At 34.2% G+C, this 17,152-nt stretch overlaps 1 protein-coding gene across 3 annotated transcripts in view; it reads left to right on the forward strand.

The window, feature by feature from the left end:
• Positions 1 to 17,152, forward strand: part of MTX2 (metaxin 2) — a 59,186-nt gene that overhangs the window by 37,654 nt on the left and 4,380 nt on the right. For all 3 annotated transcript variants that reach the window (XM_008533053.2, XM_070580262.1, XM_070580261.1), the window contains 6 exons: positions 6,617 to 6,689; positions 10,870 to 10,946; positions 12,964 to 13,056; positions 13,556 to 13,594; positions 13,979 to 14,104; positions 15,181 to 15,257. In XM_008533053.2, coding sequence (XP_008531275.1) covers positions 6,617 to 6,689; positions 10,870 to 10,946; positions 12,964 to 13,056; positions 13,556 to 13,594; positions 13,979 to 14,104; positions 15,181 to 15,257 — 485 coding nt within the window. The remainder of the gene's footprint in view (positions 1 to 6,616; positions 6,690 to 10,869; positions 10,947 to 12,963; positions 13,057 to 13,555; positions 13,595 to 13,978; positions 14,105 to 15,180; positions 15,258 to 17,152) is intronic.

Genomic DNA, 17,152 nt, shown 5'->3' on the forward strand with positions numbered 1-17,152 from the left:
GAGCAGCCCCATTCTTTTTTGAAGGCTACAGATATTCCATTGATAGATTTACCAGTTTATTGAGCCACTCTTTTACTGATGGATATTAGGCTATTATAATTATTTTGCTACTATAAATAGGGCTTAGTGTGAATATCCTTACACATATCTTATATAATTTTATGCACACATGTCCATATGATGTATTTCTAGCAATGCTATTGCTGGGTCAAAGGATATGTACATTTGGAATTTTGGGAGATGTTGCCAAAGTGCCCTTCCAAGAGATTGCATTGATTTATACCTAATCATTGGTAGAGTAGAAATTTTGTGTTCTGAATTTTGACTAAGCACCCTTTTTTCCTATGTTTTTATTATCAGAAGTTTCTGTTGCTTCATTAAGAAACCCCGTGGCCAGTGGTTGAGTTCGTGAGCTCTGCTTCAGCGGCCAGGGTTTCACCAGTTTGAGTCCTGGGTGCGGACATGGCACCGCTCATCAAGCCCTGCTGAGGCGGCATCCCACATGCCACAAATAGAAGGACCCACAACTAAAAATACCCAGCTATGTACTGGGGGACTTTGGGAGAAAAAGGAAAAAATAAAATCTTAAAAAAAAAAAATTCACTGGAACTAGAAGATTTACTGAGCTTTAGATTTCTGTACCCTTTATTTTGTGATTTGATGCATTGTTCAAATTTTCATATGTTTGTTCATTCATTCATTGAGCTGATAACCATTATCTGCTAGTTATGTACCAGTCACATGACTTGGAATTATACAGTAAAAGCTGGTTTTAAAGACAGAGGAAACCATGAGAAGCAAGAGGAATCAGAAGCCTTGCCACCATGATGCTGAAGGATTGCTGTAGTAGGATCCCTGTCTGAAGCATTCCTGATACTCTGTTACCTGCAGCATTTGAAAGGTTTTCTCCAACATTTAAAAGCCTCTAGTTTTATAATCTAATCAAACAGTGGCATTGTTGTCTACAATAACAACTTCTGAATCTAGTATTGAAGATATTTGTAAGGGTTGAATTGATTGGTAACAGATTGTCCTTGTTTCTTTAGACTCCTGGCCTTACTTTCAATTACGTGTAAATGAAATATATTTTATTTCTCAAAACCAATTTTTACAAAAACTCTGAGCTGTAGTTCCCTGAAGATATGATTCAGAAGTAATTCGTGAAGAAATAGAATTTAGAATCTTCATGGAGTATCACAGGTGTCACTCCTAGGACTGTTTCTAGAATTTCTCTGATTTAAAAGTTCTCAATGAATGTGATTTCTAAAGAATTTAGTCAAGAAAAGTGGATAATCCTTTTATATTTACTTTTTCCTTTCTCATAATAGCAATTGGTGACATACTATATATGCTTTTTAGCTTGGAGTTAGGAACTTTAGAGTCAAATATGCTACTCCTGTTAATGGACATTTGAGTTGTTCCCAATGTTTGATTATTATGGATCAAGCTGCCATGAACATTCTTGTTTGTACCTGTATGTTAGTGACCATATGCCTCTTTTCTTTTTGGCATATTTCTGGGAGTGGAATTGTTGGCTAATAGGGTAGGCATATGCTCAGCACTAGATATTACCATTTTCAAAGTGTCTGGATCAATTTACACTCCCACCAGCAATATGTGAGAGACTTGTCACAAAAAGAAAACTAGTCTACTGTCCCGTCCTTACCCCACCCCAAATCCTGATACTCAGAGACAGCCACTTTCAGTCCCTTTAACTATATTATTTTCCTACGTATTTACCTTAATATTTTTAAGTAAGATGCTTGTGTTGCTCTTTTTTAAAAATTTTAGATGTATCTATGGAATATATTGATGTATTGACTAGATCTATTGAATACACTATGAAATTTCACCTGTTACAGCTCTCCTCCCTCTTGCGTTCCCCATCTTCCCAATAGTTCTCTCATTTTTTTGTTTAAATTAATAATCAGTGTTTAGATTATAATTAGAATGTAAATATTACTCTCAGCTAAGTGGCTCAGTGTTCTATGAACATATTCTTTCTATATGATTTTTTCCCCTCAGGTAAGTAATTGTTTTATTGGATTCATTTGGGTAGTTTTCTCCCCTAAACTCTTTGACCAAATTGTACAACTCCCCCTCACAGTGGTTGAACATTCCAGGTCCTTTTTTTTCTTTTCTTGAGGAAATACTACCTTTGAAACTCCGTTCCTTTGACTTTCATTGGAGCAGTTTCTTTCTTGGCTGGCTTCAGAGCTGTTTTCTTAGGAATGCCTGCTGTTCATGATCATCCAGGGAATTCTTTTTGCTTTTCATCTTTGTTGGACCCCGTACTTTCTGAGTCCCATGTTCTTTTTGTCTTAGTGTATTATTTTTTAATTTTGTGCAGCGTATTCTTCATTAGCTTCCTGAGAAAGGGTACATAGGAGATCAAATTTGAAAGACCTTGCTTGTGTGATGCTGTTTTTATTCTGTCTTCACACTTGAGTGATGCCTTGGCCATGTGTAGAATTTTAGGTTGGCAAGATTTTTCCTTAGAATTTTAAAAGCCCTTGAAAGGGGCTGTGTTATTGTCTAGCTTTTGGTGTTGCTGTGGAGACATTCAGTATCATGTCTTTGCTCAGTTCTTTGTATGAGTTAATGCTTTTCATTTTTCTTTCTTCCTTTTCTTTCTCTTTCTTTTTCCCTCTCCCCCTCCCTTTCCTATATGTCTAGAGTAGATTACTTAGCCTCTCTGTACCTCTGTTTTCTCATCTTAAAATAGGGTTATTTGTTGTATCTCCCTCATAGGGTAAAGTCCTTATGTGAGTACCTGGTGTACAGTAAGTGTTTAATAAATATTAGCCATTATAATGTTCTTTGAAGTTGTCTTCTGCTCTCTGTGTTTTCTGTTTCTTCTCGGTTCCTTTTTGGTGGTTTGTTTTGGCTCTATGTTTTATGTTTGAGGCTTTCCTCAAATGTCTTCTGCTCTCTGCTAATAATTTGTATGTAAGAGTGAGGCACTAAAAAGCTGATGGGGAGATGAGGGGCTTTTTAACATGTGGGCTTCACTGTGGACTGATTGCATAGTGAGCTGCCATTTTTGTTGACCACTATCCTACTCCCCTCCTCCAGTAAAACCCGTCAGTATTTGGAGGTCTTTTCTACAGAGAGATATCATGGAAGGACTTAATTTTGACTGCCAAGGTTTGGAAGCTGAGAGGGAGAGGGGTGCTGTGGGTCTTTTTAGTCAGTGTGTATAGCTTCTCTTCCTTTCCTCAGTGTGAAACCCGGCCCCCCCCTCCCCCCCAAAACTCTGTTGTATTTGGGTCTTGAGTCAGGAGTCTCTCTGTCAGGGTTTCTCCAGAGAGTGAACCTCGTTTTCTGCTAGTTAGGGGTGGGCTAGTTGTCTGATGCTTATGCAGACTTTCATCCAGTCCTCCTGTTTTTGGTCCTTTACCTGACCTCTGCCTTCTGTGATGCTTGGTGCCTCTAGTTTTGGAATCTTCCTAGTTTCTGTGATGCAACTGTATTGATTTTCTCCTCTACGTGCTCTCAGGTTTCAGTTTCCTCTGCCTTGCTAAGTCTGCTTTCCATCTTACAAAAGTGAGTTGACATCTCTGGTCTGCTTTGGTCTCCTCTCCCATTTTGTATCTTTCTGGGTTTATAAGTTTCCTGATTCTTCTCTGTTATTTCGTAGATTTTTTGAGAGGTTGCAGAGATAAATGTGTAAGTTCAGTCCTTCATGTTTAGCCAGTTATTGATGATCTGGTAATACTTTTTTCCCTCAAGTTTTTTTTTAGGAAATAAAAAATATACTGACATCATACCCCTTTAATGAATTTTTTTGACATTAAGAATTTGATTAATTTATTCAATATGTTGTCTACAGCAACATCTTAAATTTCATGGTTTTAAAAGTCAGGTACTGGGTATAACGTTCTGTGTGCATATGTGTGTGTGTGTTTAAACATTCCCTACCATGTCATGTGCTTAGGTGGTCAGTACATTTATATTCAAAGAATGAATATATTTATTGGCTGTAGTTTTAATTTATTCATTCTTTAGTTCTTAGTTTTCACTAACCGTTGAGCAATTGGAGTTGCTCAGCAAGTGAGTAAACCCTATATTAGTTCTTTCTGAAATTGAAAATATTACAGTGCTTAATGTATCACTGTCATCAAAAGTTGATTGATCACTTTCAGGGTTGTAGACACTGTACTATTATGCAGATTGTTTTTATAATATTTAGCCTAATCACTTTCAGGTGATGTCAGCCTCTCTTGCTAAGATGTCTTTTATGCACTGATTACCACTGTTATAGACCCACGCTGTCCAATAGAACTTTCTGAGATGATGTAAATGTTCTGTTTACATCAGCTACTTGTGGCTGTTGAGCACTTAAAATGTGGCTAGTGTGACTGGGGAACTGAATTTAAAATTTTATTCAACTTTAATTAATTTAAATTTAAGTTAAGTAGCCACAGATGAGTAGTGGCTACTATATTGGACAGCACAGTTATAAATCGTTATTCTGATAGGATGTGCCAAGTTTTTGATTCGAGTTAATTTATGTTGTCAACCACTTGAATTAGTTTGGAATAAAGTATCCAAGTGAAGAATAGGACTTGGGCAAGTTATCCTAAATTTCATCATTATAATTAAAATTATATATTTTTTGGATTTACACAAGAATTAAAACATGCGGATAGCTAAGTCAGAATTGAAAATAAAATGTGTTTTAGGTTGGTTTATCAAGCATGTTTTATTTGGAGTGTTTAGGGTGCTTGATAACAGACTGAAGATGAAAATGAGAGGTGAAAGTATTGTTTTGGAACCTCTCAGAGATTTTCCTCCATCCTACAAGAAGGGAGAACTGCTGTTTAAATCAAAGCCTGGTTTGGCTTTAGAGTTTTTATGTTCTTGAAGAAGATAGTCATGGGAGTGTTTTGTTTTGCATTTTTAATGTTTCCATGAAAGTATTGTGTTTGTGACATCAGTATTCTTTGTGAACTACAGATTAATTCAGGAAATTTCTTTTGAATCAGGGATGAAAAGTACTTATAGTAAATGCTGTAAAATCTCTGGCTAACCAAAGTTATGTCATCAGTTGAGGCCTGTGGTAAGTTGAGTATTGCTAAATTGGTCAAAATTGTCAGTTACTTTTAGTAAAGAAGTGAAAAATTCACGGGACAGGAAGCATGGCTTTGATTGCAGAACATTACAATTTTGCTTATATCTTTTCTAGTGAAATACAGCTTTTTGGAATATTCGTTAGTACAGTAACCACTCTACATGTAGTTAAGCAAAATGTACAGTGTTTACTATTTTATGTAGTATTATGATTGTTAACTGACAACAATATTATTCAGACCTTTGAGAAGTTAAGCAGTTCTTTCAAATCCTTTTTGTTCTTCTGAAGACCTCAATTCCCTCATAGTCCCTCATTCTCAGCAGATGATTTCTTGACCCCTTTCACAGAATGTGAGTGCTTCTTCATTTTCTTGTTCTTTTCAAGTTTATCACCTTGTAGTCATCATCACTGATTCTGACCGCTCTTGTATTATAGTGGAGAAAGTGTCCTGTTTCCTGACAAAAAGAGAACCCTCTGCCTGTGCTCTTCTCCCATCCCTTTTTATCTTCTCATGGATCTTGGATGTCAGTTATTCTGCCAGTTTTCTTGTCTTGTCATGTTAGCCTATTTCCACTGCTTTTTTTTCTATTTATGTTTTTACGAGCTCAACTTTTCTCCATCATTGGAGATACTACATAGGTATCTATGTAGTAGAAGGGAGTTTATTTTTCTAACCCCTTCTTTCTTCTTCTCGTTCAGTCTTCTTGAAAGAGCTGTTTATATTTATTCTCTCTAATTCTTCCCTTCCTAGCAAACTGTGTTTAACAAGCCTTCCGCGTGATGTTGCTACATGCTGCGGTTGGAGAACTGCTACCGCAGTCTATACTGATGGGCCAGTCAGAAAGCTCGCTGTTGTCGCTGTGATTGGGAGTACAGCTTAGAGTATTTAGAGGACTGTTAGCGTGCACTTCATAGACACACAGGAGTCAGCTTGTGGTTGGGTCAGGTGGTGTTTAAACGTAGAAACAGTAATTGTCGGTGAATTAGTTAGGATTAGGTTTGACTGTGAGTGACAGAAAACCCGAAATAGCAGTGGCTTAAAAAGGTAGAAGTTTGTTTCTTTTTCTTATAAACACAGGTAATCGAGGTTTGGTGACTACATAATTATCAAAGACCTAGGCTCCGTTACTCTTGTTGCTCTACCATCTCTAACACTCTAAGAGAGATGATGATCCTGTAAAGAGTAGTGGAATTAAGCAATAGCTTATAAAATGTGGACTTTAGTCACTGGTAAAGAAAATGAAAGCAATGTACATAAACTAATATGGTAAAATAAATGTGGATAGTTTACATTTCCTTCCTTAAATGTGTATAAATGCTTTAAGTTTCATACATTTACTGGCGTCTGAGTCATACTGATTTTTTAGTAGTGAAATGACATTTTACTTTTGTTTGCAATGCAAATCTTTCACTTTAAATTGATTGATTCTTTTCCAATAAATTGTTACTATATGAGCTCTTAAGTTTAGAAAAGAAACAAAAAGTTGTGTTCAACTAGGCATATACTTTCACTAGGCTTATTATACTTCTCTTGATTTACAGGCCTTTTTGCAAATGTGTAATCTGCCTATCAAAGTGGTTTGTAGGGCAAATGCAGAATATATGTCTCCATCTGGTAAGTGTTTTTTTTTTTCCCTTCTCTGTTAATATTCTGCATTGATAAAATTGCAGTGATAGTCCAGTTTGTACTTAGATTTTTAAAATGCATTTTTTAAAAATTTACCCTTTGAGGAATTTTCCCATGGTTTTATAAAGTAACAGTTGCAAACTTGACAGTCGTGGCTTGGGCATGTCTGCTCATTTCAACTTGGTAGTCAGAGATGGTTACTGGAAAGTTATGGAAATTGTTTTAAATAGTAAATATTAAGAAAATAGATAATCTCAGACTTCCCCAGTCTTATTTACAAGCAACTGTTTCCTCTTTAGAAAACAAATTTTAGTGTTAATGGATCCATTCATTATTAAACACACTTCTCTAAATTATATTCTCCCATTATACAGATGGAAGAAGAGAGATTGTGGAATAATTAAATTAACTTGTCATAGGCCTTAAAGTCATCTCTCGATGTTTTTGGTTTCTAATTCTTTCTTTTTTATTTTAATAGGTTTTAAGACACTTTTTATTAAGATTTTAGCCTTCTGCTATTTTTATAATCAGTATTACCTTTTCTGTGTGTCTTGTATTAGTAGATTAAAGTATAGTTTTAAACAAATATGATTCAGGTAATTTTTTTTTCTGAGGAAGAGTCACCCTGAGCTAACATCTGTTGCTGGTCTTCCTCGTTTTTTTGCTTGAGGAAGATTAGTCCTGAGCTAACATCTGTGCCAGTCTTCCTCTTTTTATATGTGGGTCACCACCACAGCATGGCTGATGAGTGGTGTAGGTCCTTGCCCAGGATCTGAACCTATGAACCCAGGCTCTGAAGCAGAGCTTGCCAAACTTAACCACTATGCCACAGGGCCAGCCCCCAGATAATTTTTAATATAAAAATATAGTGCTACAAAGCTGATAAATAAATGTTAAATAGAATTGGTATGGATTATAACTGTGGTTTTGTTGAAGCAATAGTAACACATAGAATAACTCCTTTATCAATGAGTAAATCCATTGACTTTCACTGATTAGCATAAGTGTGTTACATTCCTTTTTAGGGAGACATTCATCTCTCTTCATTGTAATGATAACTTAGGAATGATTTGTGTTAAACATTTTTTCATCTTAATTTTTTTTTTTTTTTTAAAGATTTTATTTTATTTCCTTTTTCTCCCCAAAGCACCCCCATACATAGTTGTATATTCTTTGTTGTGGGCATGTGGGACGCTGCCTCAGCATGGTCCGACGAGCAGTGCCATGTCCCCGCCCAGGACTCGAACCAACGAAACACTGGGCCGCCTGCAGCGGGGCACACGAACTTAACCACTCAGCCACGGGGCAGCTCTCTTAAGTTCTTAAGGGTGATAATCATCAAATCTGTGAAGACACTCTCTTCGTACACACTGAAAGGTCTATATGAATGTATCTACATTTATAAGTTTATGAATATACATTTAAAAACATTTCCATAAGGGAATTTCTAGACTTATAAACATAGACATATCTTAGATTCTTAAAGGCACTTAATTGACTCATTTTGTGTTAATTTTATGCTTAGGTTTTATAAACTTTACTGAATTCTGGTGAAATGAATTATATTGGATTCTGTCCATCTTTTTCCTCTATCTAGTCATATAAAAAGAGTGTGGATATACATATAAAAGGGTTGGTAGTCTAATACTAAAGTTAATATCTTTGGCAAATGAGAGGAAGCCATATAGTTGATCCACTCATTTCCTAAAATGACTGTATTATACTTAGTATCACCTAGGTAGATACATATCTCCTTTTTATAAGCTCTGTGAAAGACAAACAGATAAATATTATAGAGACTACAATACATACATACATTCATAGGAGGAGTCTCCTATAGGTAGATGAAAATGGCATTTTCTGTTAAGATATTTAAATTACATCATATCTCTAGTTATTATTCTCTTTCATCATATGATTTGGGGTAATCAGGGCAGTGTGTTTTATTTTATTTGCCTGATGAACTTGTTGTGGTAGAGTTGTTTTTTGTTCTTGTTTTTTTTTTTTGAGGAAGATTAGCCCTGAGCTAACTGCTGCCAGTCCTCCTCTTTTTGCTGAGGAAGCCTGGCCCTGAGCTAACATCCATGCCCATCTTCCTCTACTTTATATGTGGGACACCTACCACATCATGGTGTGCCAAGCGGTGCCATGTCCGCACCCGGGATCCGAACCCGTGAACCCCAGGCCACCGAGAAGTGGAGCATGTGAACTTAACTGCTGTGCCACCGGGCCGGGCCCTGTGGTAGATTTTCTCAAAGCAGAGAGCATCATGGAATAGTCAGAAGACTGCTTGGGTAACTAAGAGTTAGGAAATTTTTACTCTAATCCTTCTGTAACTTTGTCACATATTAACATTTCTGTGGGAAATTTTACTTCTCTTCTTTGAGCCCCTGTGACTTCATCTGTAATATTTGAAGTAGTTGCATTAGATGGCATCCAAGGTCCTTTCTATTTCTAATATCTTCTGAAACTACAAACTTACTTGGCAATATCTTCTTGCTTTCTTTAGAAATAAAAGTTTTAAAAGTGATTATTCTGCCTAAAATGAGAAACAGGGCCCTCAGTTTTTTTGTTTGACCTTTGACTGGTGCTGGAAAATACCTGTGTCACCGTGCTCCTCCCTGGTACCTGCAATAATAAGGATATATAACATTGGCTCCTCCTTTAAGCCAGGCTAGTCACAGAAAACATTATTCACTTCTAATTTCTTGCCTTGATTTTTATGTATCTCTTTATATTTATAGAGATATGGATACTCACTTGACTACCCACACTGCTTCCCTGTTTCAGAATCTACAGTATTTTTAAGAAAAGAAATAAAATGCAAACTCTTTCTTCCACGAACTCCAAATTGGATATTGAAAATGAGAAATATACTTTGCTCTCCAAAGTCACACCCTAAAAATCCCCTTTAGTCTAGACATTCATTCACAAATAGTTGTCTTTCTCAGATCGTTTTATCTCAGAGGACCTGCACTATTTCTAGCAGCATAGTAGTTAGAAGGATTTTATCCCAAGTTAAAACAATATGACCTAGTGCTTATCCAGATAGGAAATTCTTTTCTTTTTACAAGATTGTTATAAAGCAGCGGAAGAAAGGAATGCAGAATTCAGTGGTTTTATATTGGTTACACGGAAATGTCTTCTAAATACGTCTATTGATTGTTGTCTTCCAAAAAGCCTGCCTTTCCTTTGTCATGTGTGTTATCCCGTGGATGCAGATGAGGCTTTTGGTGGTGTTCTGCAACTCATCCATTACCCTCAGGCTTGACTGAGCTGGAGAGGAGGAAATCTATTGAAAAGGACCCTGAGGAAGCCTGCTGTTAGTGTGAACTCTGTTTGAACTAGGTCTGACAGCAGGTTTCACCTTGTAGCTTTTGGGGTAAACTTTATTGCTATTTGGAGACTGTTCTGTTCTCATCATTTCTGAGAATTTCATCAAATATTAGTATTTATAAAAATGAAATAATTACCTTTTTAATGTGACATTCATTTAGAGAAGCCAGTTTTTATAAGCATAGTACTTTTGCTTCTCTTTTCCCATGTGTGTTAATGAATATACTGTGTATTATAATTCATAAAGTAGCATACCTTCAAAGATTGTTAATTCTCTTAATTCCTGATATTTTTGAGTCACAGGCATTTATTAGTGCACCATTATGTGCTTAAAATATTGACCTTAATGGGTATCTGAGATGTAAAAGTAGAAGATGTAAAAAGAAATCTTCTTAAATGTAGTTTAAAATATGGATTGAGTCATTGTACTCTGAAGAGAAAACCCAGTTAACTGTCTTTGAAATTTATTGGTGGTCATGAAACAATGTCCAGGCGTGGCTCATGTGATTTGAATAATTAGCATTTACTGCTGTACTAATTACTGATTTGTTAGTGTTAGCTCTGAAAAGGGAATATTGTGATCTGTTATTATATACAAATGAGAACTCTAGAAATGAATCTCCTTATTCTTTTTTCTTTTGTTTTAAAATTAGTTGGCATTCAGTGTTTAAAAATTTGTAGAATTTAGCATACACATTTAACTATAATTTTCAAAAGTTATAGTTTTATGAAATCTGCGTATTAATAAAACTTATCCCAGTTTTGTGTTAATTTCTTATTAGCACAAACTTTAATTTACTGAAAGTGTTTTCATGTTTTCTTTTCTCAACAGGTAAAGTACCTTTTATTCATGTAGGAAATCAAGTAGTATCAGAACTTGGTCCAATAGTCCAATTCGTTAAAGCCAAGGTAATAAAAAAGATATTAAATGCATTTGATCACAGTTACTCTTAAAGTCATTCATCATTCTTTAGTATCTTACATTTACATTGATTTTAACCTAGTCTTATAAAATACCAATATAGACTACTGGAGAAATCTGTCTAAAGTGTGAGTTTTTTTTTTTCATAATGTAAATCAACGGCAGAAGAGGTAATTTGATCTTTACAAGATGGTAGATAATTTTCTAACTTATGCTTATGAGAATTTTGGTCATAAATGAAAACTGTAGGTTATTATGAAATGTCAGGTTAATCTTTGAGAAGGGAGATACAGGATATGTTTAGAAGTTAAATGTACTAATTTATTTTAATTATTGAGTTTAGATTTTAATAGTTAACAAAGGACAACCCCTATTAACATTTTGGGGAACATCCTTCCAGACTTTTCTCTTTGCATATATAGAAAAATATAAATCATACTATTATGTATTATTTTGCAACCTGCCTTGTAAAATCATCAATAGATTTGGGAATTCTTCCGTGTTAACGTCTCTAGATACATAGATATACATTATCCTTTTAAATTGTTACACATTCATGCATTGCTTAAATACGGGGATATATTCTGAGAAACATGTTGTTAGGCGATTTTCTTGTTGTTCGAACATCGTAGAGTATACTGAAGGGGAACAAAATTTGCCACCCCAAAGTGTGTCTCTTCAACATGAGGATTAATTTAGGCTGATTATTTTTAAGAAATGATAGACTCAGAAAGTTTTTCGTGTTACCTCCCCTTAACTGCCTAAAAGAATTCAGATAACAAAACCTGTTTCAGGAAGCGAGCTATCGCCTTAGCATAACATGAACTAGGTGGTAGAAGCTCAAAAAGCCTGCTTGTTGGACTCCCCTCTGTATTCTTCTGTTTCTCTGTGGCCAAACACTTGTTTTCCTAATGTTTGTTCCTTTTCACCTACCTGTGAATTCCCTTCTTTTCTTTTGATGTCTCTAACTCTCCATACCCCCAGCGTCTTCGTTTGTCTTTAGCTTAGGATGGTATTTAAGGTGAGGGCTTCTGCCATTTTGGCAGTTACTCGGTTTTCCTGGGTTTCTCCCATGTATGTGTATTTTTAAACTTTTGTGTGTTTTTCTCCTGTTTATCTATCTCACATCAGTTTAATTCTTAGCCCAGCCGGGCCAACCTAGAAGGGTAGAGGAAAATTTCTTTCTCCCCCACAGTACTTACACAAACCTGGATGGTATAGCCTACTATACACCTAGGCTATATGGTACTAACCTTATGGGACTACTGTTGCATATGTGGTCCATTGTTGACCAAAACGTCATTAGGCAGTGCATGACTGTACAGTATTCTAGTATATGGATGTATTATAATTTATTCACTTATTTATTTATTGCCCTTTTTTTGCTGTTATTGAGTGCTAAGATAAATACTCTTGTGTATACACCTTTGTACACTTGTCAGCTTATCTCCTTAGGATAAATTCCTATGAATGATATTGCAGCATTATAGGGTACACATTTTTTAAATTTTGCAATAGATTGCCAGATTGAATTAACGGTTATACTGTTTTATGCATTGACTCATTACTATTGTGTATTAGAGTTAAAAATTAGTGTCTGTTTCCCTATACCTTTACTGACATATTTTTCACATTTGACTACTTTATAAGCAACACTTGTCAATCTTTTGGCATTTATTTTATTACTAATAAGGTTAGTCTCTTAAAAATACAAGGTTTACTGACCATTCTTGTTTTCTTCTTTTGTGAAATAATTGATAATTTTGTCCATTGAAAGATAGGTTTTTATAATGACAAGTAAATAGTACTGATTAATATTTTATAGTAATAGCGGAATATTAGTATTTTTCATATAAAATAATTTTGTCTTAGGAGGTTTTAGAAATTAATCCATTGGACATTTGCAGTAAAAGCATTGATGTTATATTACTTGGTAGTAAGATAACTGAAAGTTTTTGTATTTTTAATATGATGCTCTTTTAAATTTTTTTAAATTCCCTTTAGGGTCATTCTCTTAGTGATGGGCTGGATGAAGTCCAAAAAGCAGAAATGAAAGCCTACATGGAATTAGTCAACAATATGCTGTTGACTGCAGAGGTACAATAGAAGATACTAGGCCTTGAAAATAAGCTTTTTTTCTCATAAAATATAATCTTTCTCATGGACTATTTTAAAGTTACTGAGAAATAGGAAAATAGTCAAGCAATTCTCAGGCCAAATAAACTAGATATTTGGTCATTATCTTTGAACGAGTTGCCTGACATTTTCAGTTCTAGTTTTTCTGTTTGTAAAAAGAGTGATTCTTGCCCACTCATTATTTTGCTTTGGCCTTGTGAAGTTTACTTAAATAAAATAATATCTGTAAAATATGTTAATGGTATTTAGAGATATACTGTATGAATAAGAAATATTTTTATAAAGTACTGCCATTAAACGTAATAATTCTGTATAGCAACATTAGCCAAGGAAAAAAACCCTCACATATGTGACTTTTATAAAATTGCTTATAAAAAATGACCATGGCAAGAAATAACTTTCTTTATCCATTTTTCTCTTTGGTATTCTAAAGTTTTAGTGATTGTTCTTTTGTTCCTAGTTGTATCTTCAGTGGTGTGACGAAGCTACAGTAGGGGAGGTGAGTGGTTCTGCAGCATTTATCTTAATTAAAGTTTAATGAGAAAACACTTTTGCTCAGAATCGTAAGTCCCTGCTCATAAATGAAACATTGTGGTTTATACCATTAGTGATATAGTTTTTCACTTACTTTAATTTTGCTTGCACATACATTTTAGGGAAGCTATGTGTCATTATTTGATATAACTGGTTGCAAAGTACATAAAAGTTTATATATTTTTAAAGGGAATGGTTTAAAATTTTAATTTTTTAGATTGTAAGCTATGTATTTTTTTCAGATTCCTCTATTTGTGTTCTGAAAATATATTTCTCTTAGAATTCTATTTGTTAAAACAGGCTTTGTTTTTAGAAAGAATCACATTTTTAACAAAGTCTTTTTCTTTAGATCACTCATGCTAGGTATGGATCTCCTTACCCTTGGCCTCTGAATCATATTTTGGCCTATCAGAAGCAGTGGGAAGTCAGGCGTAAGATGAAAGCTATTGGATGGGGTAAGAAGACTCTGGACCAGGTCAGTTCAGACTGAAGTTGACAAAACCCTCAACTTTAATGCATTAAGAAATTCATTGTTTGTATTCAAAGTCTTATAAATCCCAACGTAATAAAAAATTAACAAAACGTTTGCTCTTATTTTCTCTGGCATGAAGTAGTTTTATTTGTTTTATAAAAATCACAGATGCTTATTGTAAAGCAAATGATATAATACCAAAAAGTTCAAAGGAAATAAAATTGCCTGAAATCCTACCACCTAGAAATCGCCACTGTTAGCTATTTGGAGAACATTCTTCTGGATGTCTCTTAATAACGTTTTCCTTAAAATGGGATCATATTATACCTACCATTCTGTAACCTGATTTTTTTTCCATTCGACATTACATCGTGGGCATCTTTTAAGCCAATAAATATAGATGTGGCATCATGGCTTAAAAAAAACCCTGTTAAATACAGTGCTTAAAATATCTATTTTTCTTTGGTCTTAAATTTACTGAAGTAGCAAAATTAACAAAATATATATCTTGTCAAGGTCATGAGTTTGAGCATCAATCATTAAGCTAATTAATGTCTCTTTTCCAAGGCTACCCCTAGTCCTAGCTAGCCAGCTTACTGATGTGTGCCATTGGCCACAAGGAGGATTGGGTAATTGAAGAGGGATGGAGTAAATAAAACCCATCTTCACTAGTAGGAAAACAACTCAAATGCTTTTACTCATGGTAGGTCAGCAGTGTCATCTTTATGGAGTAGATTTTTTTAATATATATAAAGTCAGTCATTTGAACATATGGATTCAGGAAAACATTTTTGTAGGGAATGGAGTTTTCAGATAAAAACTTTCTGTATAGTAATCCTTATAAGTAACTTAAATGCACTTGTATTTAAAGGAAATTTGCTCTCATTTTCTTCCTATTTCTTATATAGAAAGTATTATTTATGTTCTATGTGTGGTCTGTAGTCTTATTTAAATATATTCCAAAAAGTTACCTAAATTTATATTTTTGTTGTAAAGTGTGATATAAATTAAGTTTTAGACACATTTTATTATTTTGCTAATTTAAATGTTTTTCTTTTGGGGTCTGCTGCCTATGTTAGGTCTTAGAAGATGTAGACCAGTGCTGTCAAGCTCTTTCTCAAAGACTGGGAACACAACCATATTTCTTCAATAAGCAGTAAGAAATTTTATTGTTTTTAATTTCTGTATTGTTAGGTTACACACTTATTTTATCATAGAGGAATTGTTTTATCAAGAAATATTTATGAAAAAATTTAGTTATATTTGAATTCATTTTTCCTTCAAGTAAACACTTACTTAGCTCTTCTTGGGTGTCAGGCACAACACTAGGCTCTGGGAGACAGATTTCTAAAATGTGGTCCTTGCCATCAAGAATTTCTCCTAAGGGGAGACGTGTAAATCAGTCACTTTGTATGATATGTAGAGGTTCTGCTAGAGGTAGTTCACGGTGCTGTGTATGGAACTACGACATCAACAAAATTCTAAACTTGCAAATTACTATTAAAATATGAAGTGTAACCATACTTGTCTGTATAAGGTAATACCCTGGGGACTAGAGAAGTGAATGAAACTAAACAATAACAAATACTGTTGGATGGACAAGCACTATTATGAACTTGTTTTTTCAAAGTTAATGAAATATTTGTAAAGCACAGAAATGAAGGCTATAGATTAAATATGTAAATTGAGTAAGTCATGTTTCATTAAGACAGATTTTTTTTTTTGTAATTTGGAAACGAATGTTTAGTGTAAGCAAAGAATGAGTTTTCCCTTTTTTTAAAAAAGTAATTTAATATATCAGAATCAGCTAGTCTGTGATCTGGTTTAAGATGAGCTTAAATTTAGCCTTTTAATCTCAATGATTTGCTTAGAAATTCTAACTTTTTCTTGACTTTTTAATAAAAATTTCTTGCTTTTAGATTAGTAATTTTTAAAAAGCTTTATTTGCTATTATTTATTATATCTTCATAGGCAATCGTCTTCTGTAGCCATATCTAACATCTTTTGGTAGAGATGCTAATATTTGTAACAAAAGTGACTATGATGATGGCTTGGAAATAGTAGTTATATTAATATGTACTATATGTAACTGATGTTAAAATAAAATTTGGGGTCTCTTGATCTCTGAAGCAGGAAGGTCATAGAATTCAAATCATGAAATGCTGGTAGCTAAGGCTTCTATAGCTGTGTTCCTGTTTCTGGTGATGTTTCCTCTGCAGGTTCTGTTTGTTTAGTCTGTAACACAAAAGAAATGTATCCAAATGTTAGTATATTATGTAGATCCTTTTCTTTCTGATACAGGAATTCTTACTAGTTGAAGAGCTCAGAAGGGGTATGTTTCACTGTTTGAAGTGCATCATTCTGTGTTAGGAGTTAGTTTTGTTATGCAGGCTGTCTTAATGGGAGGCCAGGAGAATAGATCTAACTTATTTTTCTCCTCCTTTAAACTCAGTCTCAAAGAGTTAGTAACCAGGTATCATTTGACATGTGATTTCAGTGGAAATATAAAAATATTTTTTTCTTCATAAGTGTCCAATTACATTTAAACTTATAATGAAAAATTCAAAATTTAGAACAGGTGCAAAACCAAAGGTTGCTACTGAGGAACTGTTTAATATTAAGATGTAGGTTTTTGAAATAATTTTACCTTATATGAGTCTCAGACAAATATTTTTCCCTAACAATTATTATTGATAAATAGATTTTTTTATTTTTAATTTTAATTTTACTCAGTTGTTTAATTAATATTAAAATGCAGGTAAACTACATTTAGGAAAAAGTAACTTATTTTCACTTTGTTGTGGCAAAGTTTTTCTCATTCCTTTATGTTGCAGGAGTCATTAGTTTGTGAGACACCATACCTTAGTGAAAAGAGCACTGGCTTAGGTCAAGATATATAGTATTAGATTCTAAGTCTGACACCCCGAATGCTATTCTTGGCTCTAACATATACCAAACTTTGGCAGGTGACATTATTTCTGTGTGTATCCTCCCTTTACCCTCTAAAGTTAGAATCAACTTTTCTCCTAACTTGTCTACTAAGGATGTTGA

The sequence above is a fragment of the Equus przewalskii genome, chromosome 17 (genome assembly GCF_037783145.1).
Source record: "Equus przewalskii isolate Varuska chromosome 17, EquPr2, whole genome shotgun sequence".
NCBI classification, from domain to species: domain Eukaryota; kingdom Metazoa; phylum Chordata; class Mammalia; order Perissodactyla; family Equidae; genus Equus; species Equus przewalskii.